This window comes from Lacerta agilis, chromosome 17, assembly GCF_009819535.1.
Source record: "Lacerta agilis isolate rLacAgi1 chromosome 17, rLacAgi1.pri, whole genome shotgun sequence".
NCBI classification, from domain to species: Eukaryota; Metazoa; Chordata; class Lepidosauria; order Squamata; family Lacertidae; genus Lacerta; species Lacerta agilis.
Window position 1 is genome coordinate 23215907 of NC_046328.1, and position 26960 is coordinate 23242866.

The 26960-nt window shown below is 45.7% G+C and overlaps 1 protein-coding gene across 1 annotated transcript in view; it reads left to right on the top strand.

The window, feature by feature from the left end:
* Positions 1 to 17551, top strand: part of IQGAP3 (IQ motif containing GTPase activating protein 3) — a 40698-nt gene extending 23147 nt beyond the window's left edge. Inside the window, 20 exon segments of the mRNA XM_033136190.1 lie at positions 409 to 492; positions 734 to 805; positions 1503 to 1572; positions 3137 to 3253; positions 3256 to 3344; positions 4409 to 4564; positions 5615 to 5778; positions 6501 to 6725; positions 7375 to 7515; positions 7941 to 8025; positions 8543 to 8775; positions 9553 to 9685; positions 11009 to 11111; positions 11894 to 12044; positions 13257 to 13344; positions 13730 to 13942; positions 15037 to 15203; positions 16286 to 16378; positions 16899 to 17007; positions 17404 to 17551. Coding sequence (XP_032992081.1) covers positions 409 to 492; positions 734 to 805; positions 1503 to 1572; positions 3137 to 3253; positions 3256 to 3344; positions 4409 to 4564; positions 5615 to 5778; positions 6501 to 6725; positions 7375 to 7515; positions 7941 to 8025; positions 8543 to 8775; positions 9553 to 9685; positions 11009 to 11111; positions 11894 to 12044; positions 13257 to 13344; positions 13730 to 13942; positions 15037 to 15203; positions 16286 to 16378; positions 16899 to 17007; positions 17404 to 17517 — 2607 coding nt within the window. The 3' untranslated portion in view covers positions 17518 to 17551.
* The last annotated feature ends 9409 nt before the right edge of the window (positions 17552 to 26960 follow it).

Below are 26960 nucleotides of genomic sequence, written 5' to 3' on the forward strand. Positions count from 1 at the left end.
GGTGGCATTCAGACCAGAAAAAGTTAGCCACTCCCATTGTACAGTGTTGTGTTGCGACATTTACATGAAGCACCTTTTAATGTTCGTAACAGGTGCATAAATCCTGGGTTATAGGGGAGTCTGTCAGCCCAGAGATGGAGAAATCTGCTCTTCGCGGAGTGGGATCCTTAGGTTAGATGCTCCAATATCACAGCTGGGAAGAGCTGCAGCTCAGGGGTGGGGCAGTTTGGATCCTGGGTGTGCGTTCCTGGGCTGGGGGAAGCCCCCATAGCCTGCTGCCCCTTAAAGGAGGTAGCATTGGGCTAGAGCAGCAAATTTGACTTAAGGCCATCATGCAGTGGCTGGGACCAGATTTGTATCCAGGGTGTTTTTCAGCCCTAAACCAGTTCCCATGCTGTCTCTTCACAGGCTTACTGGCGTGGGTACCAGCAACGGAAGCGTTACCTAGAAAGGCTGCGGCATTTCCAGAAGAACACAGGTGCTGTCATCAAGGTATTTATTTTATTCCTATCTTTAAAGCCCACCTTTCGCTGTCACCAGCACCAGTATTTTATGGGCCATGAAACAAACAACAAACCACCAGATCAGTTGCATGCCTGTCCCTGTTTATTTGTTAACAAAATAAATCAGGTTAAGGGGAGAGATACTTTTGGGGGGAGGGTGTTGCTTTTCTTTGACCCGTCAGCCAAAAATGGTCTTGTCACACCTGTGCTGTTCCTGCTGCTGTGTTCAGATTCAAGCCTGGGTACGGATGTGGCGAATACGCAGACGATATCGACAGAGGTTGGCCTACTTCAGGAAGAATGAGTAGTAGGTGTGTGTGTCCCCCCCACACACACACCTGTGAACAACAGCACTGTAAAATTGCCTTGCTGGGTCACGCCAAACCATAGCTGTCAACTTTTCCCTTTTCTTGCGAGGAATCCTATTCGGAATAAGGGAATTTCCCTTTAAAAAAGGGAAAAGTTGACAGCTATGCACCAAACCCACTTTTAGCCATAGTCAGCCAGGTGCTCCAAGATAGTGGTGGTGTAGTGGTTATTATTGTTGTTGTTGTTGTTGTTATTGTTATTAAAATTTTGTATACTGCCCTTCATCCAAAGATCTCAGGGGAGTTTACAGCATAAAAATACAGAATAAAACCACAAAGTATAATTAAAAACAAGAACAAAACCAATAATCCATCCTCCCACAAACACATTTAAAAGGCCGTGGAATATTAATCAGCCAAAGGCCTGGTTGAAGAAGAATGTTTTCACCCAGCGCCACAGGTGCATAACAAAGGTGCCAGATGCCAGGAGAGTATTTTATAATAATTTCTTTAAACGCTGAAAGCTGCTTTGAATCCCCACTTGGGAAAAAGTTGGGATATAAATGCATTAAATAAATAATAAATATACCCACTGTGATTTCGCAACTGCTGTTTGCCACTGGCATGTTTTCGTACCCCTTCCCTGCTACCTCATTCCAACCACTCTCCCTCTTTGGACATCCCTCGACAGGTCAAGGCCATAATCAAAATCCAGGCATTTGTACGAGCTAACAAGGCGCGAGAAGATTACAGGATGTTGGGTAAGTACCTGGGTTTCATGCAACCTGAGTTTGCAAACTGGCCTGATTGGCATGTAACACTAAGCCGAGGTTTGTTTAACAAACCATGAGTTAGCCACAAGTTGTCAAACAGACCATCAAACGTGCCATGGCTTGGTTTTCCCCCTTCCCCAAGGTTTGGCTTCGGCAGCAGCTGCTCTTGCCTTGTGCCTTTGTAGCTTGGTGAACATCTGAAGTGGGGCAGTCAAACAAAACCACGGCTGTGCCGAGTACACATGTAACACCAAGCCATAGTTAAAGCAAACCAAGGTTTGTAAGAGAACAAGGAACTATGGCTTCAGGTAGTGGTTTGTTGGCAGCAACCAAACCATAGCAAAACCACTGAGCAGGGTTTGCACTGGGGGGGGGGTGAACTTTGGGCTCAAAGCCCTAGTTAGCTCCATCAGGCTGTTTGGGGCCAATTGTGCCCACCTGTCCCATACCGGATGGTACATGTCAGGCATGGGAAAGCAGAAGAAGTTTGCTCCTAATTCCTCTTTTGAATTAGAAAAGCATCAAATTTTTGATGCAAATGAATTATTCCTTTGAACCTTCTGCTTGAATTTAAGAAATGCAAAGGAAAAATTGTTCCTTTGCTATTTCAAAATGATCTGCAGGGGCTTTCTGTCAGCACCAGTCAGCTTACAGCAAGCTCCGTTGAGGACTGCTGGCACTACAGAGTAACCACTGGGAACTGTGTAGTACAGCTGACCCCGGCACAAAGCAGGGCCTGTTGGTTCCCCTGACTTCATGGTGACACCAGGCCTTTTGGCAGATGGGTGGGACTCAGCCGCCTTGACAAAATGGGGAGGTGGTGAAGTGCAGGATCAGACCTGCTGGCTGGATCCTGTTCCCCCACTCCTGTTTTGGGTGATCAAATAAACCATAATTTAACAATCCTAACTTAGCACAGGCTTGGCCAGTGTGTCTGCATTAGGTAATAACTTTAAAATTCGCAATGGCAGGATTCTGCTCCAAAGGGTGGAGTCTTTATCTATGGCTTCAAAACTCTACTTAACCAGATGTGTGATATTATTCTTGGCATTTGTTTTTAAAATCTATTGATACTTTTAAATATTTACCTTCATAACTTACTATTTTTAAACTCTGGTTTTATTGCTATTTTTCAATGACTATTTCATACAGGTTTGTGTAAACTGCTTGAGATTTCTTATAAATACTGGTAGTATATCAATCTTGTTATTGTGTTGTTGGTTGTTGTTGTTTTCAAGCAAACCTCTCCCTGACTCCCCAATAACCTTGTAAGTCCATACTGAGCCTTGACTAAGATCCAATGAATATTATTCAATTGGCCAGGTTGTCGATGTTGGTTTGGCTCAGCAGATAACAATGTGTGTAGTTCAGTGGCTTCAGTATTGGATCTAAGGAAGCTTCACATTTCAATAATTTTGTTGTTCTAACCACCTTCCAGTCTTTTTGTACTTAGCTAAGTGTCTTACCACCGATGTGGAGAACCTGCTTTCATGTGATGGTCTTACTCTGAAACTGACCAGTCTCTCTCTCTCTCTCTCTTCTCTCCTGCTAGTACACAGTGGGAAGCCACCGCTCAGCATCGTCCGGCGTTTTGCCCACCTGCTAGAACGCAGCCAGCAGGACTACTGGGAGGAACTGGAGCTGCTGGATCTCCAGGAGACTGTGGTGAGGGAATCCGCTTCAACCAGCAGCTGGAGAGTGACCTCAACCTCATGGATATCAAGATTGGATTGCTGGTCAAGAACAGGATCACCCTCCAGGTCAGAAGGGAGCAGCAGATCCAGGGCTGGTGCCAATTGTCAGGGACCCTTGGCACGGTGCCTCCAGTGGGCCCCCACCCCAGTGTGGCTGCCCCTTCCTTTTTTCATGCAGCCACCACTGCCAGGCAGTGGCAGACACACCATTTATCCCCCTCCTTGCTGGGGCTCCAGGCGGCATTTAGATCTATGCACTGGGACATTGTATTTAGGGTGAACTAAAGTGCCAAGCTCCTTCATGGATCATGAAGTGGCAAAGGGGCTTAAATAACTCAGGGAAGCTATGAGCTATGCCATGCAGGGCCATCCAAGATGGACAGGTCATAGTGGAGAGTTTAGTCTAAATGTGATCCACCTGGAGGAGGAACCGGCAAGCCACTCCAGTATCCCTGCCAAAAAAAATTCCATGGACAAAGACAACAGGCATATGGCCAAACTGCGGGGGGCAGTGAAACATAGGCGTGCCTGGCGTGCTCTGGTCCATGGGGTCACGAAGAGTCGGACATGACTAAACGACCTGAACAACAACAACAACAAAGTGGCAAGTGGCCACCAAGGATGGGAACCAAGCTAGGCTAGGCACCCATTCAAAAGCAGCATCACTACCCACCCACCTCTTAAACAGCCATCTGGGCTCCTCCAATACCGGGCTTCCTCCTTTGCTCAGTCCTTCTGCCCCTTGCTTTTCTGTTAGGGGGTGGCTTTTGTGACCTCCAAGGACATGCTCTAGAGTAGCCTTTGCCAGGTTGGCAAAGTCCATGTTAGAGAAACCACATACCACTTCTGCTGTGGCCAGTTAGTTTCCAGGCAGATAATTTGTGCTGTGGACCAGTTAAGGTTCTGCTAATAGTACAGCCTCTTCTGATTCTTTCTCTCTCTCAAAGAAGCTGTTGCCATTTAATCCATGATCTTGCTGACCAACCTGTTTTGCAGCCTGATTTTTGTGCCATCCAGGGGGATGTAGCTTTGAGTCAGAAAGAGGCGAGTTTGTTTGTTGTTGATGCTCCGCAAACAAGGGGGCGACGCTTTGTGGGTGACTATCAATTGTCAACTCTTCCCCTTGGCAGGAGGTGGTCTCTCACTGCAAGAAGCTGACGAAGAAGAACAAGGAGCAACTCTCTGATCTGATGGGCCGGAGCAAAGAGCAAGGGCTAAAGTCCCTCAGCAGGGAGAAGAAGCGGAAGATCCTGGAGGCATATCAGCACCTCTTCTACCAACTGCAGGTCAGCTGGCGTCTTCCTACGCAATACCCAAGGCAAAAAATTTGTATTGTCTATTCTTTTTATTTCATAAAATTTATGTACCAAGTGATAATAAAAAAACAGCAACCTCAAAAGCAATTTGGGTCTGTGACTAATGGGGTGAGGCAAGCTAGCTTTAGATCTGCACAGGGCGATTGCATCATATGCCCATTTAACTTGTGCAAGTTCAACCAGGGGCAAAGACAGCTTTTTACCACTCTCTGCCTTGCTTGCACACCAGCTCCAGAAGCCCCAGGATGCTCACATGGGGGTGGACCCAAGGCTCTGAATATTCATGTTTTTTTGCATATATACAGAACCCTTGGAACTGAAATCCCGTGTAAGATGCGATTGTACTGTACTCAAATTCCCAAAGCTGTCTTTACACTGCTAGCCTTTCTTCACTGTCTTTGTATAATGAAAAGGGTTTTGTTTTTGTTTTGCAACCTCTTTAATAAAATATTTGCATTTATCTCATTGTGCAGCCTGTTAAAGAGAGCTTTGGCCCTGAATCAGGTACCTCATTGCTTGCTACTGAGCAATTTGTGGGCTTGGGGCTCCAACAACAAGGAATGAACTGTTAGGCTTGTTTCTGGGCATCCTTGGGATTCACGAACACAAGAGCCATCGTGCCCCTGACTCAGGATTTGAATGACTGCAGGGTGTGGTGGCAACACTACCCAGCAGGGTTGGTTTTCCTTGGACATTGTTTTGAACTTTAAAGTCTCACCCTCACTTATTCTGTACGTGTTTGCCCTGCATGGGACAACATTTTGGTCCCTACTGCCAAACTGAGGGGTAGAGAAAAGCCCTTCTCCATTACATTACACCAAACACTTCTTCATAGTTAAACTATGGAACTCCCTCCCACAGGAGGCACCAATGGCCAGCAGCCGAGAAGTCTTTCAAAGAGGACTGAGCAAATTTATTCAGGGGAAGGCTCTCTATGTCTACTAGCCACAATCAGCTTCCACAGTCAGAGGCAATAAGGCTGAAACAGATTTTTGCATATGAAAATGTCTCTTCTCCCAGACCCACCCGGTTTATTTGGCCCGGCTGATCATGCAGATGCCCCAGAACAAGTCCACAAAGTTCATGGAGTCTGTGGTCTTCACCCTGTACAATTACGCCTCCAACGCCAGGGAGGCCTACCTCCTGCTCCAGCTCTTCAGAAGCGCCTTGCAAGAGGAGATTGAGTGAGTATCCTGTTCCTTGATCCTAAGTTTTCTCCTTTCTCCCCTTAAGGCTTCTGCCTTCCTTGTCCTGGTTGCTGACAGCATTCTCGCCTTAGTAAAGATGTCAGCCTCCCTTTCCTAGGAACTGAGTCAGACCACAGATCCATCTAGTCCCCGTATTCCCTGCCCTCACTGGCAGCGGCTCTCTGGCATCCCAGGCAGAGAAGGGTCTTATCCTATCACCTGATCCCTTTTTAACTAGCGATGATAAAAAGGACTCTGTATGAGGTGCTGGTTTTGTCTTCTAACTGGTTATTTCCGAGTGGCTTGTCACTCTGCCACATCTCCACATCATTCGCAGTGGCCTGATTTGGTTTATTGTTGCTCTGAATATGCAGTAAAATGATCTGTCCTTTGTGGAGGCTCCCTGGTGTGCCTCCGAGTGAGTCACTGCTCTGGTGGAACCTGGGAACCCACCCGGATCACTGGTGTGCAGGAATATAGAGAGGGGGACTAATTTGTTTCTCTTACTAGCTCCAAAAGTAGACCTTTTTTCCAGGTGTAAAAAGGGCATCGGGTGTCAGTCGGCCAAAGAGGAACGTTTCCTCCTTGTGCCAGCCGAAACTCCCTGGGGAGAGCATTCCACAAACAGGGAGCCACCGCAGAAAAAAGCTTGTTCTTTGAGTACTGTGCTCATGTTGCATTGCAGCTCAACTGCTCCTGTTTATGCTGCATTCTTGCAGGTCGAAAGTCGATCAAATCCGTGACATCCTCACAGGGAATCCGACGGTTATCCGCCTGGTGGTGAGCTTCTACCGCAACGCCCGTGGGCAGAATGCCTTGCGCCAGATCTTGGAGGGCCCCGTGCAAGAGGTCCTGCAGAACAAGACCCTGAGCATTCGTACCAGCCCTGTGGAAATCTACAGAGGGTGGATCAACCAGATGGAGTCTCAGAGTGGGCAGAAAAGGTCAGGAGGAACGTCTGTGTATGTGTTTTTGTATCTTTTAATTCGGCTTCATTAAAAAAGAAAACATTGAGCTATGTGACTCTTCACGAACAGGTAAATATTGACAGAAGCGTAATATGGCGTGATCTAACTTAAAACGTCTTCAAACATAGGTGTTCCACAGGCCCAAAAGTGTTTTATTTCAGAAGCCTGCCTAGGCATATGCATATAATTTGTTTTTGAAGTTTGACTGATTCTTATCTGTGTTATCCTTTATGTATATTTGCTTTTCAGTAGGTTTGGTGGATTTTAACTTCATTTTTTATCCATAATTTTAAGGTTTACATCGCTTTAGAGAGCTCCTGGATTAAAAGGTGTATGAACTTTTCTAAATAAGAAAGAAAAAGTCAAATGATGTTTTGGGAAGGAGGGGTTGAGGGGTTCTCTCCTTTTCCTCCCTGGGCTGAGGGGGAGGTCAGAGGAAGGAAGTGGTTGAATTGAGGGTGGGTTACAACAATTACAAGGTCCCCTGGTGAGCTTTGTGGCCTAGTGCGGGATTTGAGCTCCCAGGTCTAATCTGCCACCCTGAAAAAACGGGCATTTCAACTCATGTCTTTCTTGTTGTTGGTTGTTTGGATGAGGCCTGGAATGCATTTGTGTGTTTCCACAGCAATCTCCCATACGATGTCAGCCCTGAGCAAGCCCTGGGTCACCCTGAGGTGCAGAGGAGGTTGGACATTTCCATCCGCAATCTCCTGGTGGTGACAGACAAGTTCCTCTCAGCCATTACATCTTCTGTGGACCAAATTCCGTATGAATTTATCGTTGTTGGTTTTTTTTATCATTCACTTTGCTTGGTCATCACAGGGGAAAACAAGATGGCCGCCGAGCTTTCCATCCCATCTTAGAAATCCAGCCACCTTTGGCTGCTTCCCTTCCTTGAGTTTCTGCATCATACAAGCCACCACCCTTACACCCCTCACCTTGCAGGGATTCTCCTTCCTTCTCCGCTCCTCACAACCCCCCCCCCATCCCATGCCTATGCTTTCTGTAAACCTAGTGCTAGAGTTTGTCTTTAAACTAGAAGCATATAATTCATCTGAGCTCCCCAGGTGCAGAAGTACTGAGGAGATAAATCAGGGTCTTGTATCGCTATGAAAATGATAATATATTGGAATATGAGCTACAGTTTTCATTATAACGGGCACCTTGCCCTCCCTCTGCCCTCCCCTCTAGTTATGGGATGCGCTACATTGCTAAAGTCTTGAAGACGTCCTTACGAGAGAAGTTTCCGAATTCTACAGAGGATGAGATTTACAAGGTGAGCGTATTTATGGCCTTGAGGGACGGATGGCCGTAATCAGCGGACAAGATTTCGAGTTGCGGTATCTGGGGCACTTTAGCATGGGCCAAACGCTTGCTGCAGCCGCACCAGGAAGCGACTAAGATGGTTGCCACACCAGCCATTTTATATTCTTCTGGCCCTCGGCTTCTCGAGGGCAGGACTTGGGTCTAAGTTTTATAATACTACATTATGAGTACTGCCTGTTGTTCTGTTTTTAATTATTCCTTTAAAATTAACCAGGGGGAAATTGAGAAGGGCAAGGAGAAATGGCGGGAATCAGGGACTTGACAAAGAGAAAGAAGATGTGCCGATGTAATCCTGGCATTTAGGCAGGAAAAAAAATGGCCTTCCCATGCCATAGTATAGTATGTTAAATAAATATTATCAGTTTTTCAACTCTGCTTGGGATGCAAGCTTTAAAATGTTGGGCTCTAATGAAGGCAACCCTGCTCAGTTGTAAATATTTAACACAGTCGGCCAACCCCTCTCCTAGGTTGTTGGGAACCTGCTCTACTACCGTTTCATGAACCCGGCTGTGGTGGCCCCTGATGGCTTTGATATTGTTGACGTCTCGGCTGGGGTAGCGCTCCACCCCGACCACAGGCGCAACCTGGGCTCCATTGCGAAGGTCTTGCAGCACGCCGCTGCCAACCAACTCTTTGAAGGGGAAAACGGCCACTTGCGGGTAGTGAACCAGTACCTAGAGGAAACCCACCTTAAATTCAGGTTGGTTTGAAGAACTGCGGAGTGGAATGAGGCCTGGGAACAATGGGCGCCTCTCTGCTTGGCCCTTGGGGCTCCCACAGGCCTTGTTCCACACCCTCCTTGGGTGCTTTTGCCTGACTAGAATGTGCCCTTGAACTGTGATCCTGTCTCTTTCCTGGCTGGAAGGAGGATAGAGAGTTGTAGGTGTGTGGAGTGGGGTCCCAGATTCAGCCCCCAGTGGTCTGCCTGAGAGAGACTCCTGCCTGAAACCCTGGAGAGCTGCTGCCAGTCAGTGCAGACAATACTCAGCTAGATGTAAGGCAGCTTCCTATGTTCTTAATCAATTTCCTTAAGATACTTGGAAGTAAAATTGAACATACAAAAGCTTCACTGGCTAGCTTTGTACTAATTGCTTTTCTCTTGACCTTTATGTTTCCATCTGTAAAATGGGAGTATCAATCAGTTACATTGCACCTGATCCCTGTGCTGCTCTGCTGTGTGGCTTTTTTGTTTTGTTGGTTGATTGATTAGAAAAAGAGAAAAAGAAAAGAGTAGATCCTGCAAGTCTCAAATCTTCCCACCTTTACCTTAAGCCACTAATATGTTACGTCAGACTAGTAAAGAATCAAATGTATGGACTTTTTTGCATGACTGCAATGCATTAAAGGCATCACGGAGAGTGTCAGGCCTCCAAATATCCTAGCCTTGAAGGAAACGATGACCCAGTTTGAGCATGAGTGTGTGGGGAGGGGGACACCGTTCATGGTTTGATTTGGTTTTTCATTCTGCATCTTCTAGAAAATTCATCAGTGCTGCCTGTTCTGTCCCTGAACCTGAAGAGAGGTTTAATGTCGACAAGTATTCAGAGATGGTGGCCATCACAAAGCCAGTGGTCTACATAACAGTTGGGGAGCTAATTAACACACACAAGGTGAGGGGGTGAAATCTTACTTACTTACTTAACTTACTTAACTTGCTTCGCCAAACCTTTATTAGGCATTACAAATATGGGCCATCATAAAACATCCATATATATAAAATGTTAAAATATATACAAATAAACAGCCATGTAAAAATAGGTAATAACGAGGATTTTTATTGGAGTTTCTTCCTGCTAAATAGTGCCATTCACCACTCTGTCTATTGATAAAAACTCAGCCACCCTTGCAGTTACTTCCGGGTTAATTCATAAAGCAGACTTGAAGGCTGGCAACAGAAATGGCAATGCAACCAGTATTTTATAGTGATAGCCCATACCCGATATTCCAGTGTGTGTATACCTAGTTCTGCACATATCGTCTCATACTTGATTGAACTTGGGGGCCCCAGAATACCTCTCAAGAAACTTGTGTATTTTTTCTAAATCACTATAATATACCTGGCCAAAGGACCGTTTTATGCCAGGGCGCTCCTCTCTCTCTCTCTCTCTCTCTCTCTGTGTGTGTGTGTGTGTGTGTAGGCCTTCCACAAGATGGTTTATGGGTGGGATGTATGTGGGTGGTACCACTCACTTTGGGAACCACTGATCCAAACTATGCACAATGAAGTTATTAACAAATGGTTCACAGAAAACACTAAGCCAAACCATGGTTTAGAAGGAACATTCAAACCTGTGGGTTTCTGGAGTAAAGATCACGGCAACAGTGCTCCTCTCCTGGTTCTGATGCTACTATGCTACCCAACTGAGCCACAATTTGATTGTTCTTGATTTGCCACTCAGAAACCATGATTCAGGGTTCATAATTATTACCTTAAACCAAACCATGGTTTAGTGCCTGGTAGCCCAGTAGCAACAGCACTGAGGGAAGAATGATGTGGCTGTTGTCTTCACTCTGGGAACCTTCAGGTTTACTTGTTCACACTAAGCTATCGTTTTCTGTCGGTATTAGTAATTAACTGTGCCATTGATGCTTTTGTATTTGCTGTCATAGCACCCTCTTGTGACAATGAGTTCCATTGGCTACCTTATTCTTCTTGATTAATTTTTCTTTCACTTCCCCAGTTCTATTTTTGTTCCAACTCCTGTTTCCCTTTTAAATTGGATTTTTACATCTGTTTTTAAAATAGCATTTTATATTTATATTGATTGATTGGTGCTTTCAGCATTCTGATGCATTAATTTTATTCTTATATGTTTCTTTGAATGCCTTTTTGGCAGAAAAGCAGCCTAAGATATGTATGCACATAAATAAACAAGCAGTTCATTTATGGCCTTTTTTCTCTGCCCATCTCTCTGCCTTTGGTAATTTGATAGTTGCTGCTGGAGCACCAGCGTTCTGTGGCTCCTGATCCTCGAGACCCTCTACACGAACTTCTAGAAGACCTCGGGGGCTTGCCCACCACCCAGTCTCTAATGGGTAAAGCACAGCACAAATTTCAACTTGACAAATTTCATTTTCCAGAGGGATAGTTGTGCTAGTCTCTCTTGCAGGAAAAGCAACGAGTGACTTGTGGGACCTTAAAGACTAACACATTTATTGTGGCATAAACTTCCATGAATCATAGGCCACTTCATCAGATACATGTTGCCACAATGATAACCCAGTTAATACTCCTAAGAATGTGGAGGTATTGGCAATAGAAGTGCTATCTTGAACAGTCCCTGTGATAGGAGGGGGAGAGATCACTGATAAGGACTGGGTAGGGAAGTAAAAGAATAAAGTATAGTTCAATCCTCTGCAGGCTTACCCACAACCCTTCCTGAACATTGAGGCCACTGTCTATTCATTTGCACACACGAGCAAAGACTTACTTTTCATTTGTAAAAAATAAAATTAAAAAAAATCGCAGTATTTGTGGCCAATATCAGGTGGAATATCCTATTCACTGTCTGTTCATCTGTCCTTTATATGGGAATCCAAGAGAGATTTTTGAAACCATGGTTGACATACTGAAGCAGGAATGCCTTGGTAGAAACAATCAAATTTAATTTGAGTGACACAAGTGGCTTCGTGATACAAAAAGTGGCTCTTTTTTGCACTGGCAGCAAAAAAAGACGAGAAGGAAAGAGTTAGGTTATACAATATTGCTATGAATTGTTTTGGAGATGCCGAGGTTTAATCTGAAGCTGAGATAGCTTGTGGTACTTCTGATTTTTCTTATTTTATATTATTGATGTTTGTTTTATTATTACCTGCAGGCGACAGTGTGGGAAATGGAGCCAATGGGACTTCGGAGCAAACTCTGACTCAGCTCGCCAAGACGGAAATTTCACTCATCCTTGGCAACAAATTTGATGTTGCAGAGGCCAATATTGAGGGGGGAAAGGATACGGAAAGCTTGTTGTTGAGGTGGGTGGATGACTGCATCGTAACAGGCCTACCCTGGCTTTTGGGATACGAATGCTATCTGAGGACTCAGCAACATGAGGATGTTTCTATATCTTAAATATGTAGTTTTAGGTATATCAATTATAGCAAAAGCCTTTTTAAAAAGGATGATGATGCATAACCACTCTGGGCTCGTACAGGAGGAATAGTTAGAATTGCAATCAATAACAACCACCAAGAAAGTGGCAAAGTAAACAATGCACACGCCCACATTTAAAGACCTAAAACCTTTTGAATATTAAATAATGTCAGAGACAGGGCAGAGTGCATCACTATCACTTTTGTAACTCGCAGAAAATTACAAGCAAACCCGCCTAAACAGAAAAATGGTGTTTGTGTGTGAATTGACTTCCTGGGTCAGATATATAATCTAGGTGCTCCCAGGAAGCTGCCTAAATTTGTGCAGGGTTAGAGCCAAAATCCCATGCCTAAGATCCTGGTTCTTGTTCCAACAACCCAGTGTGAAATTTTGCCTAAAGAAGAGATGTCTTTGCCCAGGTGCCTGTAAATACTAGTTTGCTATGAATGTAAGAAGATGCTTTAGACTGAGTCAGCTCATTGGTCCATTAAGCTCAGTACTGCTGACCATCAGGCTTTGCCCAACCTAGTGATGTCTAGATGTTTTGGACCACAACTTCCCTTCGCTCCAGCTACCATAGCTGGAGTCCAGCATGTAGGCCATGTTGGCTGGTGCTCATGGAACTTGCAGTTCAAAACATCTGGAGAGTATGATATTGGTAGAGGCTGGTCAACCCTTATAGATAGCAGATCTATCCATGGTAGTTTTAACTGGAAATTCCAACAACTGAACCTGGGCATGCAAAGCAGACCTTCTACTCCTGTTTGCTGAGGTTTCATAGAGATCTCCAGCTAGAATGATAAAGCAACTATCCTGTGTTAAAGCACAGTTATTGTAGTGGGGTGGGAGAGCTGAAAATAATGAGCCACCAAAGCTTCTAGAGGACCGTGAAAATTTGTGTCCTGAGCTTTTTAGACTCGGCTGCCCATGTACTGTGAAACCAAAGGGGTGCATTGGTTGCCAGATGTGACCCCCCCCCAGCTCTCCTACCCCCCCATTGGTTTGGGAAATGCTCGGGGGAGGTGGGGCAAGTGAAAATGTCCTTTCTTTGCAGATATCAAAACTGGATCACTATCTTCTTCTATCTTTTAAAGTACTAAGCAGATGCTGGTCGATGTGATCCAGTTCCAACCTGGCGATTCTCTTGTGGAGATACTGCAGACAAAGGCATCAGAGGATCAGGTAAGCCCATTCTGCAACACAGGTGCCTGCCTGTGTTTTTTGCAGAAAATGGAAGGCACAGCTGAAAGGTTTTTAAGTTGTTAAAAACAAAATCAAATCCTGGATGGATAAATATTTGCAAGTAAATCTTGAGTGTATGCAGTTGGGGAGAAAAAACTGTTTTTGTAGCAAGCTATCTGAATGATCATGAGACCATTTCTCACTCTTAGTAAGTGAAATTCAGCATGTAATGATTGGCCATTGATGCAGCTTTAAAGCTAATAAAACCCATCATGCAGGACATCGGCAAGGCACCACTCTCCCTTCCCACCTTCCAGTCTACTGTGAGATATTTTCTCTTTAGCGTAAGTAGAAAAGCATGAGCCAGTCTTCTCGTTCTCTCCAGGAAGCCCTCCACCACCACCTTATGAAGAGAAGGGCCTTATGCAATACCCAAGCCCCAGACAAGTTGAGATGCAACCACACTCTGGTCAGCAACAGCCACCTCTCAGTAGCAGAGAAGAAGCGGATCATCCTCAAGAATCTGCGGCGTCTTGAGAGCCTGGGCATGGTGGACTCTGCCAACCTGTACCAGGACATCATCAATGAGATGGCCAAGGTATGCAGGGCTCTGTGCCTGAGAAATCTCAAGGGAAGAGCAAGAGACAATGAGCAGGGAATTGAGAAGATGTACTATGCATCACAAGGGGCAAAATATTTTTTTATTTTTGGGATGGATCTATATCTATCTATCTGCCTTCACTTACCTGGTACCCTCAAGTTGTTTGGGACTGCAAGTCCCATCAGCCCCTGTCGGCACAGCCATATAATGCTGTGGCTGATGGGAGTTGTAGTCCAAACCATTTGGAGGGTGCTCATAAGATCTCTTTCTAGCCAACAAAGCAGGACAGTCCACTTTGCGGGAAGGTCTTTGGCTTGATGGGCAAACATCTACTTTTCTTGCTGAAAGTCCCAGGTTCAATTCCCGGCAGCAACTCCAAGTGAGACTTGGAAACAGCAATCAAAACTCCCATTGTTCTAGGTGCGTTTTGCGACAAGGAATTTCATTAGCATGAACCGTTGCTGAGCTCGGAGCACAGTACTGAGCCTAAGATTTAAAATTAAAACTTGCCACTGCTGGAAGAAAAGGAGGACTTTTTTCTGCCTCCCCACTTCCAGCCACTCTCTGAAGACTAGAGAAGGGCCTCTCGTAAGAATATTAGGGGGCAGGCAGGGGGAGTATGGCTTTGTTTTTTGCAGTCTTCAGATAGACCGTGTGAAAAGTGAACATAAGATTTCAGCTGCAGTTCATTCATTTTCAGCTTTGCATTCTTGTTTTTAAAAAAGCACACCTGGGCACTCCCTTGCAGCGCCCATAACCTAGGCTTAAGATGTCATTTAGCTCCTAGATTTCATACCTTAGTTCCTAACACTGCTTGGAAATACTCCCTGCCTGAAACCCTGGAGAGCTGCTGCCAGCCAGTGTAGACAACACTGAGCTAGAAGGGCCAATGGACTGACTACATCAAAGGCAGCTATAAAATAACAATAACCCCAGTAAGGATAGCAAAGAAGATTAAGGAACAGAACAGGGAGGGAAATGAATGCAGCGTAACAAGGAGGGGAGAAATAATTGCTCTGTATGCTTCCAACGGTCTCAGCTTATGCTGGGCCAAATCTCCTTTACACATGCCCTGCCCTTCTCGCCTGTAGGACATCCGCAACCAGAGGAAGTACCGACAACACCGCAAGACAGAGCTGGTCAAGCTGCGCCAGACTCTGCACAGCCTCAGCGCCAAGAGGATGTTTTTTGAGGAGCAGGTCGACTACTACAACCAGTACATCCGGACGTGTCTGGACAACCTGGCAGCTAGAAACAAGTAAGCCTGGTATTAATCTCAGGCTTGTAACTGATGCACCTGAGCCAGAAACTGTGTGTGTGGGGGCTATAGCTCAGGGCTTGTTCTTCACTTACATCAGGTCCCTGGCACAATGCGGTGTGGCCAAGGGTATCTGTGCTCTGGTAACCTCCACATTGGACTACTGCAATGGGGCTTCCTTAAGGATGTTGCTTTTAGATAATTACCATACTGTCCTTCTTGGCACCTTCCTTTTCTATCATCTCTCTCTCTCTTTTTTTAATTCTGTGAAAATCCCCGAGATCTTCTGATGAAGGGCAGAATATAAATTTAATCAATAAAATGAAATGAATAAATCTCACTTCCATCAGAAGTCAGTTGCTCATGCTACCTACACTCATACATTCTGGCCAGGCCAAAGCACTTGAGAGGAGAGCTCAAAGCAAGCCGAGGTTGGGGGTGGTGGCAGGAGAGAATCCTTAGGGCTGGATAGAGCCATTTGGAGGGCCAATTGTGGCACTTGGGCCTGAAGTTATTTTCCCCCTCCCCCTGCTGTATACAGTCGTACCTTGGTCCTCTAACAGAAAGTGTTCCGGGAGTCCGTTCAACCCCCGAAACCATTCAAAAACCAAGGCGCAGCTTCCAATTGGCTGCAGGAGCGTTCTGCAGCCAATCGGAAGCTGCACCGGACGTTCGGCTTCCAAAAATCATTCAAAAACCAGAACACTCACTTCCACGTTTCAATCGTTCAGGAGCAGATTTGTTCGGGAGCCAAGGCATTTGAGATTCAAGTTCCAACTGTATATCCTTGCCAAAGAGTTTCCTTGCTTTTGTCGTATGGTTTTTATAATTTTATAATCCTGTATATGTGAGAAAGAGTATGTGGCCTGCATGTACCTCCCCCCAGGGGTTGGCCAAGGGTGTGAGTGACCGTCTGGCCTAAAAGGACTGGCCAGCCCTGGGCTACATCAGCAGTTAAGGCATTCTCTGGCTCGGCTTGAGTTCAGTAAAGAGGGCAAGTAGATGGGCAGAGTGGGAAAGGACCATTAGGGTTGTTAAAAAGGCCCTGTCTATAAACACCATTCATATATTTTCTTTTACAGGCCCAGCAAGAAACAGGCAACCTTGCATTACACGGCAGCCCGCCTCTTTGAGAAAGGTGTTTTGCTGGAAATTGAAGACCTCCCAGCCAGCCAGTAAGTCCAGGCGCCTCCTGCCCTCTCCAGTTCCATCCAATGGAAGCTACAGCTGCTCTCTCCATGCTCTCTGGCTTTTGTAACTTTAGCCTCTCCCCAGAGTGTTGGATCTTGAAATTGGCTGCCAGCTCGTTTGTGTGGTCTGCTAGTGTGAGCCGTCCAAGGTCGAACTGGCAAGCCTGCACAAAATCGGTTTCTGTTCCATAAAGAAGGGCTTTAGCTCAGTGGTGGAGCATGTGTTGTGCGTGCAGAGTCTCACAGGTTCAATCCCTGGCTTCCCTCTCTGGAAATCCCACCCCCCCGAGAGACACTACCTGTCAGCGGAGACAGGAATACCTGTCCCAAGTGCATTTGGTGGCTGAGTTAGTTTGTTCACCGCTGAAAGCCAAACCACTAGCCGCTATTCCATGCTGTCACTTGGTACCAAGAATTATCCCAGGATCCTGACCTCCAGTTGCCCTCTATCTCCCCCATGGTTTTAAAATTGCCACCATTTCCCCCCCCCTCCTTCTTTTCCCAGACTCAGGAATGTGATATTTGAAATAATCCCTTGCGGTGAAGCTGGCAAGTTCCAGGTGAAGGCAAAATTTATGGGAGTTGACATGGAGAAGTTTCAGCTCCACTACCAGGTAAGGAGCTGGCAGAGCTGTCCTTTTGCTCAAATTATAGCATTGCCAGTGTGTATTCCTAGGTCCACAAGGGCAGTTCCATTCTTATGTTTATTTCCAAGGAGCTCAAGGTGGTGAGCTTTATTGCTATTATAATTAATTTATTAATCGCCTTCTAAATCTCAAGGCAATTTAAAACATTTTTAAAAACTGAAACCAGCAAATAAACAAAAAAGCAGACTAAAACGCACAACGTCACCTGGGTAGGCTTGTTGAAACAAACAATTTTTTTAGCAGGAGCCAAAGAGTACAGTGAAGGTGCCTGCCTTGTATCAATAGGCAGGGAGTTCCATAGTGCAGGTGCTACCACACTTAAATGCAGCTGACTTTCCTCTCTCCATACCTGCTCTTTCTCAGGACCTGCTCCAGCTCCAGTATGAGGGTGTCGCCATCATGAAAATGTTTGACAAAGCAAAAATCAACGTCAACCTCCTGATTTTCCTCCTTAACAAGAAGTTTTTCAAGAAATAACTGAAGGCCTGAGGGTCAACCTGCATCCGGGCTGGACCACTTCAGAAAGACAGGAATGAATGCTTCTCCGAACAAATTTTTGTTTTGTTTTAATCCTTGCATGTAGAATGCTTGCATCTCAGGAAGAAGCCTAAGCTAGAACTGTTCTCTCTGGGATCGTTTACAAGGTGCTGGGAATTTGCTTGTACAGTGGGGTCTTCCATAATAATGTGGGCCCCCACGTGCAGTCACTACAGATGCAAGTATTTTTAAAGTCACAAAGGCTGGATTTATCAGAGGAGAGGGGGATATTTATGCTGGCTCTCTGTCCAGTGCCAGCCCTCCCCAACCTGATGCCTTCCAGATGTTTTGGTCTACAGCTCCCATCGGCCCTAGCCAGTGCATGCTGAGATACCAAAGACACTCAACTGTTGTTTTTTAAAATTCTAGTGTGCTTTTTTTAAAAAAACCACAGTTATTTATATCAGTGCATTTTTAAAAAAATAATGCTTGGAATGCTATTGCAAAAATACTGTAAATTAAGGGCCCCTGCCTGATCTCTGGAAATCCAGGTATTGACCGACAAAAGTTTAATTATGATATCTAGTTTGCATTGATGCTGTCAGCTGCTGGGTTATATCATTATTGCTGCTTTAAGATCCATTCCACCATCCAGCAGCATTTAGATTTGGTTTATGTAATTGCTGAACTAATGGAAGTCTAGTGGGCTTTTTTTAAAGTTATATATTCAAGGGATTTGACAATAAATAAATAGAATTATATTTAATTTGTGGGTCATAATTCACTCTTAATAGAGTTTCAAAGATGAGTGCTTGGGACAGCCTTTGCCAACCTGGTTCCCTCCAGATGCTTCTGATGACAACTCCCATTGACCCCAGCTGGCATGGCTGTTTTGGACCACAATTATTTATTGGTAGCATTTACCCCAGAGAGTGAAAAGGTTCCTTCTGAATATGAAGGGTTTAGTCTGCCTCTTGAGTGTTACCTAGTTCAGCCTTCACCAAATGTCTCCACTCTAGATGCTTTAGACTACAAAGCCCATCAGCAGCTACAGCTGTGCTGGCTGGGGCTGATGGGAATTATTATTATAGTCAGTGATGGAGCTAGATCAGTGGTTCTCAAATAGTGTTTCAGGAGAGGATGGCAAGTGTGGTGTGAAGATTCAGGGACAACCCAAGAAACATGAAGACGTTTCAGTGCAGTATGGTATAGTATAGTATCAACAGCAACAAAAATTAATTTGCAGAATATGGATAGATATCTCTTCAAAATGAGAGCAAGAGCATCAAGTGATACTGAGGACAATCCTAGTTGTGTTTTCCAGTGTTCTTATCAATAAAAAATAGGTGTGGTGTGAGCAAGTTTTTATTCTGAAAATGTGGCCCAGAGAAAAGAGTTTGAGAACCACTGAGCTAGATAAATTTAGACCACAGAGTTAATTGTCTTTAGATGGCTATGTGTATTACTTCTATTGTGAAGCAGTTAACACAGGCATAGGCAAACTCCGGCCCTCCAGATGTTTGGGACTACAATTCCCATCACCCCTAGCTAACAGGACCAGTGGTCAGGAATGATGGGAATTGTAGTCTCAAACATCTGGAGGGCCGGAGTTTGTCTATACCGGAGTTAACATTTTCCCCTCCCACCTCTATCCCATGCTTTCCAACTGCTGTATTCCTGGGATGTTGGGGGGGGGGCAACCCAAACAAAAGCCACTTTCGTTAACTGTGATTGAAATGCAGGTGTGCATTTTAAAAACACACTTAACTTCTCCCCTAATGCTAAATTCACCACTTAGATATGCTAATCATTCTGGTACATAAATGCCTTACACAAATAAATGCATTTGCTTTGGGATAAAGTGTCATTTGGTGTAGAACAGTGTTTTTCAACCTTTTTTGGGCAAAGGCACACTTGTTTCATGAAAAAAATCATGAGGCACACCACCATTAGAAAATGTTAAAAAAATTAACTCTGTGCCTATATTGACTATATATAAAGTAATTCTCTTGAATAGGAATCAAATAAACAAATTTTTCCCACGGCACACCAGGCAACATCTCGCGGCACACTAGTGTGCCGCGGAACAGTGGTTGAAAAACACTGGTGTAGAAAATGATCGTATCCCTTTAAAGGGAGAGAAACAAGCAGCATCTGTAACCATTTGTGGGCCACCCGACCTGCCTAGCCCTACCCATTAGGGCCATAGCTCAGTGTCAGAGCATCTGCTTTGTGTGCAGAAGGTCCCAGGCTCAATGCCCACTGGTGATGTCCCCTGCTTGAAACCCTGCTGCCAGTCAGTGCAGACAATGCTGAGCTAGATGAACACAGGAGTCTGTATAAGTCTGACTCCTGTGTTTCCTATGAGCAATAACACAGTTTTGTTGAAACACAACTCATCGATGCCAAAACAGAAAATTGGCTCTCTTTCACCTCTAATTTAGAAAAGTGGCCTCTCTTGCAAGGATAGGATAGTAGATGGAAAAACACCGGTTCCAAATAAGAGTTGCAGAGAAAGTTGCTCCACTAGGTGGCATCATTATCCAGGGAACCAGAGGCAAAGGGGACCAGTAATCGCTGGCAGGGTTGGCATCCGTTTTCTCCCAGTCGGCAGCTGATGTTGGAGGTCAAAAGGGCACCCTGCTTCAAACGGGAAAGAGGCGAGGATGGTGAGTGATGGATTTTTCAACCCCTATTTTAGAAAAAAGTTTGCATCCCAAGGCAGCTTCGAGGCACAGCCTGTGTCCAGCCTTCCTCCAGCTGGGTGCCTTCCAGATGTTCTGGATGACAGGTCCCATCAGCCCCAGCAAGTACCCCGCTGGGGGGAGGCTGGTTTTGCCTATAACTTAGCAGTTGTCCATAGTGAATTTCCCAGGTTATGAGCAGCCAGGGCTGGGAACTACTGTCCCCTGAGACCGAGAGCTGTAAGCAGCAAGAGCCAACAAAATTGGGAAAAATGGCTTAATGCAACCTTCACCAACCTGGCACCTTCCAAATGTTTTGGACCACAGCTCCCATCAGCTCTCTTGGGATACAACAGCGCAAGTACCCAGAACTCTGTGCCGGGCAAAAGGAAGAGTTTGATATAACCTGAAGCTTTGCAGATTCCCACACTAGTACCGGTATATGTTCCCAAACTATTTCACAATATTTTGTGTGACTATGTGAATAACGCTTTTGTTTGCACATGATAAAATATGCATTGAAGCTGTGCTGATGGTGCTCATCTGGTGCCTTCATTACATATCTTTAGGCACCTGGTGAAAAGGTTCCTCTTCATCCAGGTGTTGGGCTGATTAATGTTCTGTGGCCTTTTAAATGTGCCCATGGGAGGGAGGTCATTGTTTTCTTACGCTTTTGTTTTATTATGTATTTTGTTATTTCATTTTGTATTTTTATGTTGTGAACCGCCTTGTGATCTTCAGATAAAGGGCGGTATACAAATGTAAATAATAATACTTATTATCCTTAGGAAGCAGTTTCTTCCCCAGCTACAGGGTTAGGGAAACCTGATGCCCTCGTTGGACTCCAGCTCCCATAAACCTCAGCCAGAATGGCCAATAGCAGGAATTATGGGAGCTGTAGTTCAGCAACATCAGGGTCCCCAGTCCTGCCCTGCTCCCTTCCTGGTCTAAGGAGAGAGAGTGCTGAAACTTCTGCTGCTGGCATTTTGTGCTGTTTTTTGCCGCACTCGTGTTCTCCAGATGTTCTTGGAGTCCAGTTTCCATCAGCCCCTGCTAGCATGGCAAGTGGTCAGGAGTTACGGGAGCACCAGTCCAGCAACAGCTGGAGGACACCAGGTTCTCCATCCCTGAAACAAAGGTGTTGCCCACCTGTGGATTTTGCAAGATGGCAGATTGGATGTGCTTCCTGTGCCAAGCTCTGCTTTATTCCTACCATGTACCCTGTCATGCTCCGTCCTACATGCTGTGGTGGTTTTCCATGGCTTCTACTGCTATTCACTTCTTACCTTCCTGACCACTCTCTGCTCCCCAGTTAGCACTGAACTGAAATTAGTGGTGTGGTCCCATGTTTAGAAACTACTAATTGGATCGTATTGCTTACTCAGCTTCCTGCCCTCCGGAGGTGGCCCTTTCGCCACCCTCCAAGTCATCCCATCCAGAAACATCTCACCAAACAAGAGAGACATACACTTCCCCAGTTGCCACACAACCCCTTAGCAACCGTGTTCCTCTTCCATGATTGCCCGGCCTGACTCTCCCCCCCCCCCCATCTTGTCTCATTATTTATCATAATTGTCTGTGTGAGCATAAAATATGTTAAATAAACTGACAGATTGGGGATGGAATGGAATCAGAAATAAAGGATATGCTGGGGGGAGGGGGAAGTGTGGAGGGGGTGGGAGGAGAAGGAGAGAGACAACCCACATGGCCAGGTGAATGAACAGAGGTGTTTTGAAATGAGTTGGTGTGAGCTTATTGTTTCAGTCCATCCATATTTTCAAGTGAAATAGTACAGTTTTATTTAAAATAAATAAATAATGAAAACTGTGTTCTACCAATATTGTGTTATTTGGGGACCCCTTGAAACGCTGTCAAAAGTTCAAGGTGTGTCAGAGGGCTTTGGTGTGGCTAAGGCCACCAATACATTTAAAGTGCCATGGTACTATTTTAAACAGTCATGGCTTCCCCCCAAAAATTCGGGGAGCCATAATCTGTGAAGGGTGCTGACAGGAGGCCCCTATTCCCCTCACAGAACTACAATTCCCAGAGCCGCTTAGCAGTCCAAACCCTCTTCATGGGGAACTCTGGGAATTGTAGCTCAACAACAACAACTATCCTCACTTGTGATTCTCAGTGACTGGCATTCAAAGGCACATTGTGGTTAGTCTGTTTTGGAGCCTTGAACCTGTTTTGGTTTACGGTTTTGTTTGGGAAAGAGCCATAGCTCAGTGGTGGAGAGAGAATGTTCCACATTCAATCCCTGACATCTCCTGGAAGGGTTGAGAGAAACTTCTATCTGAAATCCTGGAGAGCCACACTGCCTGTCAGAGTAGACAATACAGAGCTATGTAGGTGGTTTGACTCGGTATAAGGCAACTCCCTGTGTTCCTATAGTACCGGTTTTTGTGGTTTTATTATTTCATTGATAATATGGAAAGTTTTTTGTTACTGTAATTATGTTCTGTCGTGTGTGTGTGTGTGTGTGTGTATACTAGCTGGCCCGGCCACACGTTGCTGTGGGGTTTTTTGCTTTTTAAAATTCTGACCCCAAAAGTATTCTGGAAGCTCCTGTTTTCGTTCTTCCCTGTCCCTCTAGAGCAGGGGTCAGCAACCTTTTTCAGCCGTGGGCCGGTCCACTGTCCCTCAGACCATGTGAATGAACGAATTCCTATGCCCCACAAATAACCCAGAGATGCATTTTACATAAAAGAACACATTGGTCGGTGGTATTGATCACTTGGGACTGTATGTGTTGAACATGCGAAGCTGCGGCGGCCATTTTAGGTGAGGGCACTTGGGAAATTTTAAAATGCCTGTGAGTGTGCAGCGGCCATTTTAAGTGAGGGCACTGGGCACCTTATGGAGGCCTACTGCGGGCTCTGATGATGTCAGCAGGGAATCCGCCTTTCTATTGGATGCTCTTGGAGTCTTCATTCCTTTTGCTGGTGAGGTATAATAGGCGTGCCACTCCCCCCCCCCCCTTATCCTTTATTTTAGGTATGACAGGTGTGGTTTTTAAAAATTTTATTATGCCATATCCTTCCTTAATGGTCAAGTTACGCTTTGTCCTAATTTGATGTTGTTTGGTGAAGCGGTTACGGAGAACATAGGTTTCCGGCGTACACGCAATGGGAACATTTTTATATATATAGATAGTAATCTGCTTTGAGGTCACTTCTAATGAGAAGCAGTACATATACACATTTAATTACAACAACAATAATGATAATTCTGCTTCCGACCATGGAGGCAAAGCATAGCCATCATGGCTCAGTAGCCGCTGATAGCCTTGTCCTCCATGAATTTGTCCAATACTCTTTTAAAGCCATCCATGTTGGTGGCTATCACTGCCTCCTGTGGAAAGGAGTTCCATAGTTCATCTATGCACTGTGTGAAGAAGTCCTTCCTTTTATCTGTCCTGAGTCTTCCAACACTCTGCTTCCTTGGATGTCCAAGGGGTGGAATCTTTTGCCTTTCCACTTTCCCCACATCCTTTTTGGTAGTATCTGAACAAGGTAGGCCTGTCTTTGTCTACTGACAATGCATAGCCAACCTGGCAAGTAGCCATTGATAGCCTTCTCCTTCTCCATGAATTTCTCTAACCCTCTTTTAAAGCCACCCAGGTTGGTGGCCATCATCGCATCCAGTGGGGATGTTTTGTTTGTGATGCTGTTTCCTCATGATGGTGGTGATTGTGGTGGTGGCGGCAGCCTCCTTTTGGGAAGCAGGTTCGCATGAAAGCAGGGAATCTAATGTTTTGCCAACTGTCTGCACTGTGTTGTTGCTGTTGCGTTTGTGTGTTTTCTTCTGTTGCTATGGAAATTCCAAGGGAGACAAGCCCGGAGATTAGGCGGGTGGGCAGGCGGGGAGGGGGAGGTAATGGGTGGAAAGGGAGCTGATAATTAAAATAGATGTTTTGAATTAAGGATATGTAACTGTGCTTTAAACCAAGGCTAGACAACGCAGTGTCCTCCAGATGGATGACATTGGACTTCAACTCCCCATCAGCCCCAGCCAGCATGTTCAATGGTCAGGGATGAAGGTAGCTGGAGTCCAGCAATAATAGCCAAAGGGGCCACAGGTTAGCCACCCCTTCTTTTAAATCCATATGCACATGTGAGAGAGAGAGTTTCTCATGAGAGATGGTGGGTGGGTGTCAGACCAGGACTAGGATACCTAGGATCAAATCCCCCGTCCATCCACGAAGGGGATGGGCCATTCAGCCTAGCCTACCTCACATGCTTCTTGTGAGACAAAAGGAGGACATCGTTGCCATCTCGCTGTGCTCCTTGGAAGACAGATGAGGGGGAAAACATTATGTGTCACTAAGGGGACCTAAATAGATAAATAAATAGGACAGCAACGTGGAGGCCTTTATTACATAGATTTCACCCCCTTATAGCAAAGGACCTCCCTTTGTAGGAAATACACCAGGGATGAGGAACCTCATGCCCGGGGGAGTGATAAATGTGGCCCTTCAGGCTTCTCAATCTGGTCCCCAGAATTCTCCATGGGTAGCTCCTCCTCCTCCATCACACCCCCTCTGCACAGGCCATATCCTATGCCAACTCTGCTTCCTATCCTCCTTGAATGTTCTGGCCCGGCCTGCTCCCACTTTTGCCTCTTTGGCCATGTAACCCAGAAGGCCTCCTGAAAGGAAATGTGGTCCTCAGGCTCAAAATGGCTGCCTGTTTCTGCAATAACCACTAGGCTGGACCTCCTGATGATATGAGCAGTTGGGACAGGGAAGCAGGCTGCTTTCTTCTTCATTAGAGGCTTTTCAGCTGGAAGCCTTCATAGTCACCTCTTGGGGATGCTGTAGGAGGCGCCTTCTGCGTCAGCAGAGGGTTGCACCAATGGCCTTGGAGAGACCTTCTACCTCTGTGACTCCATGGAGCCGTTCTAGCTTAGGCCACCAGACCCCTGCAGGGCACAGAGGATCTCCTTCCTGCCAAAACACTTCGCGTCCATCAAAGTGCAGAGAGCAGAAGCCAGGCCTCGGCCACAGTCCTCCGGGGGTATTTTCCTCCCTTAAGGTGTCTAAAGTGGTTTCAGGCACTCCTTGGCCAGAGGCAAACTTGGGGGCTGTTTCTCTGCCTGGCAGGGCCCAGGGTGGCGCCTTTTGCCCGCGCCTGCCTTTCCTCTTTGCCCTTCATGCCCTCCTCCTTTCTCCTCGCCCTTCATTTCTCCTTCATGTATCTCTAGTCCTTGGAGATGTGTCCTTTGATCATTCTGAGTCTGCGCTGCAGATTCCCATCCTCTCTTTCCACCCGCACCCCCCTCCCCGCCCCAACTTCTCTTCTCCAGCAGTTAGATGTTAAGCTTGGCCTAGTTTTTCCTTCCTTTTTCTCCGGCTTCGCTGTTGCAATTGGGGCATGAGCTGATTCAAAGCACATTTGCATTGCTTTAAATCCAGACTAACGCAGCACTGTCTTGTTGAGTCAACTGAGAGAGAATGAGTCTTCCCACACCCTTTGGGGCTCCTGTCAGCTGCTTTGGGGCAGGGAAGATTATTGATATTTATATTAAAATTGATATTTATATACAAAATATAAACAAGGGAGGGGAAACACAGGTCCAAGCCCTCTCTATCTGGCCCTCAGGACTCTCACCTCTTTTGCCCTATTTTGGGTGGTATGTGACCCCCCCCCCCAATGCTGGTGTCCTGCTAAAACTGGACTCTGCACTCAACTACTTTTCTGGCTGTCCAGAAATCAGCCAAGGGTTGAGTGAGCCTTTATGCTCCCACCAGGCCTTACATACTCTTTAAATTACATATTTAATTTGGAGAATTGCAAAATCTGAAGGATTATTATGATCTGACCTATCAATTAGTCCAGGAGATGTGGATCAGGTGAGTTGGCTTTAAAATATGAGCCAAAGGAAAAATCTCCATCCCTCAGTGATACCTGCTTACCTGTCACAACTTTCCCCAAAGAACCGACTTCCCAAATGTTGTGATCGTTATATTGTGAAGGACCCAAGAATTCTGTTCTTACCATCTACTCTGTTGTTTTTAAATCTGGTTCAAAACAAGCTTAAGTATCAGTGCTCATATTAAAATGAATGTGAAATGGGGTTGACATTCCCCATATCTAGACCCAAAGGAGAGCAAGGTCCTCTGAGGGTAAGGCTGCAATTGAGTGTTGCTTTGATCTCCAATGGCCTCTCTAGGTAAGGCTGGGAGAGACACATACACCTGCGTGAAAACCCCAGAAAGCTGCAGCCAATCACTGTGGACAATACTGAACCAGATGGGCCAATGGTCTGACTTGGTTTAATAAGGTAGCTTCTTACGCTGCAATGCCTGTGTCAGGGATGGGGTGCCTGTGGCCCTCCAGATATTGCTGAACTGCAACTCCCATCAGCCTCTTCCTACACGGCCAATGGCTGGGGCCTGACCATTGGCTATGTTGGCCGGGGCTGATGGGAGTTGTAGTCCCAACAACATCTGGAAGGCCACAGCCTGAAAGAAAAAGAACTTGACGAGCGTCATTCTGGCTGGAAGAAGAAGTTGCGTCTGCCAAGTGAGACCCCTTCCCCTCCCACAATAATTACCAGGGGGGCTGTCTGGCTTCTCCTTCAGCCCCTCAACACCAGTGCCTAGAACAATTTCATTTGTTAGATGGCGAACCTTCTTAAAATTAATGAACATAAGGTTGTCATGGTTGCCAAGGTGACGACACGTCGCCTTGGCAACCGCGACGATGCAGAGCTGGCGGAGTTTAATAAAGGGTCACGTTAGCAAACACGGGGGAG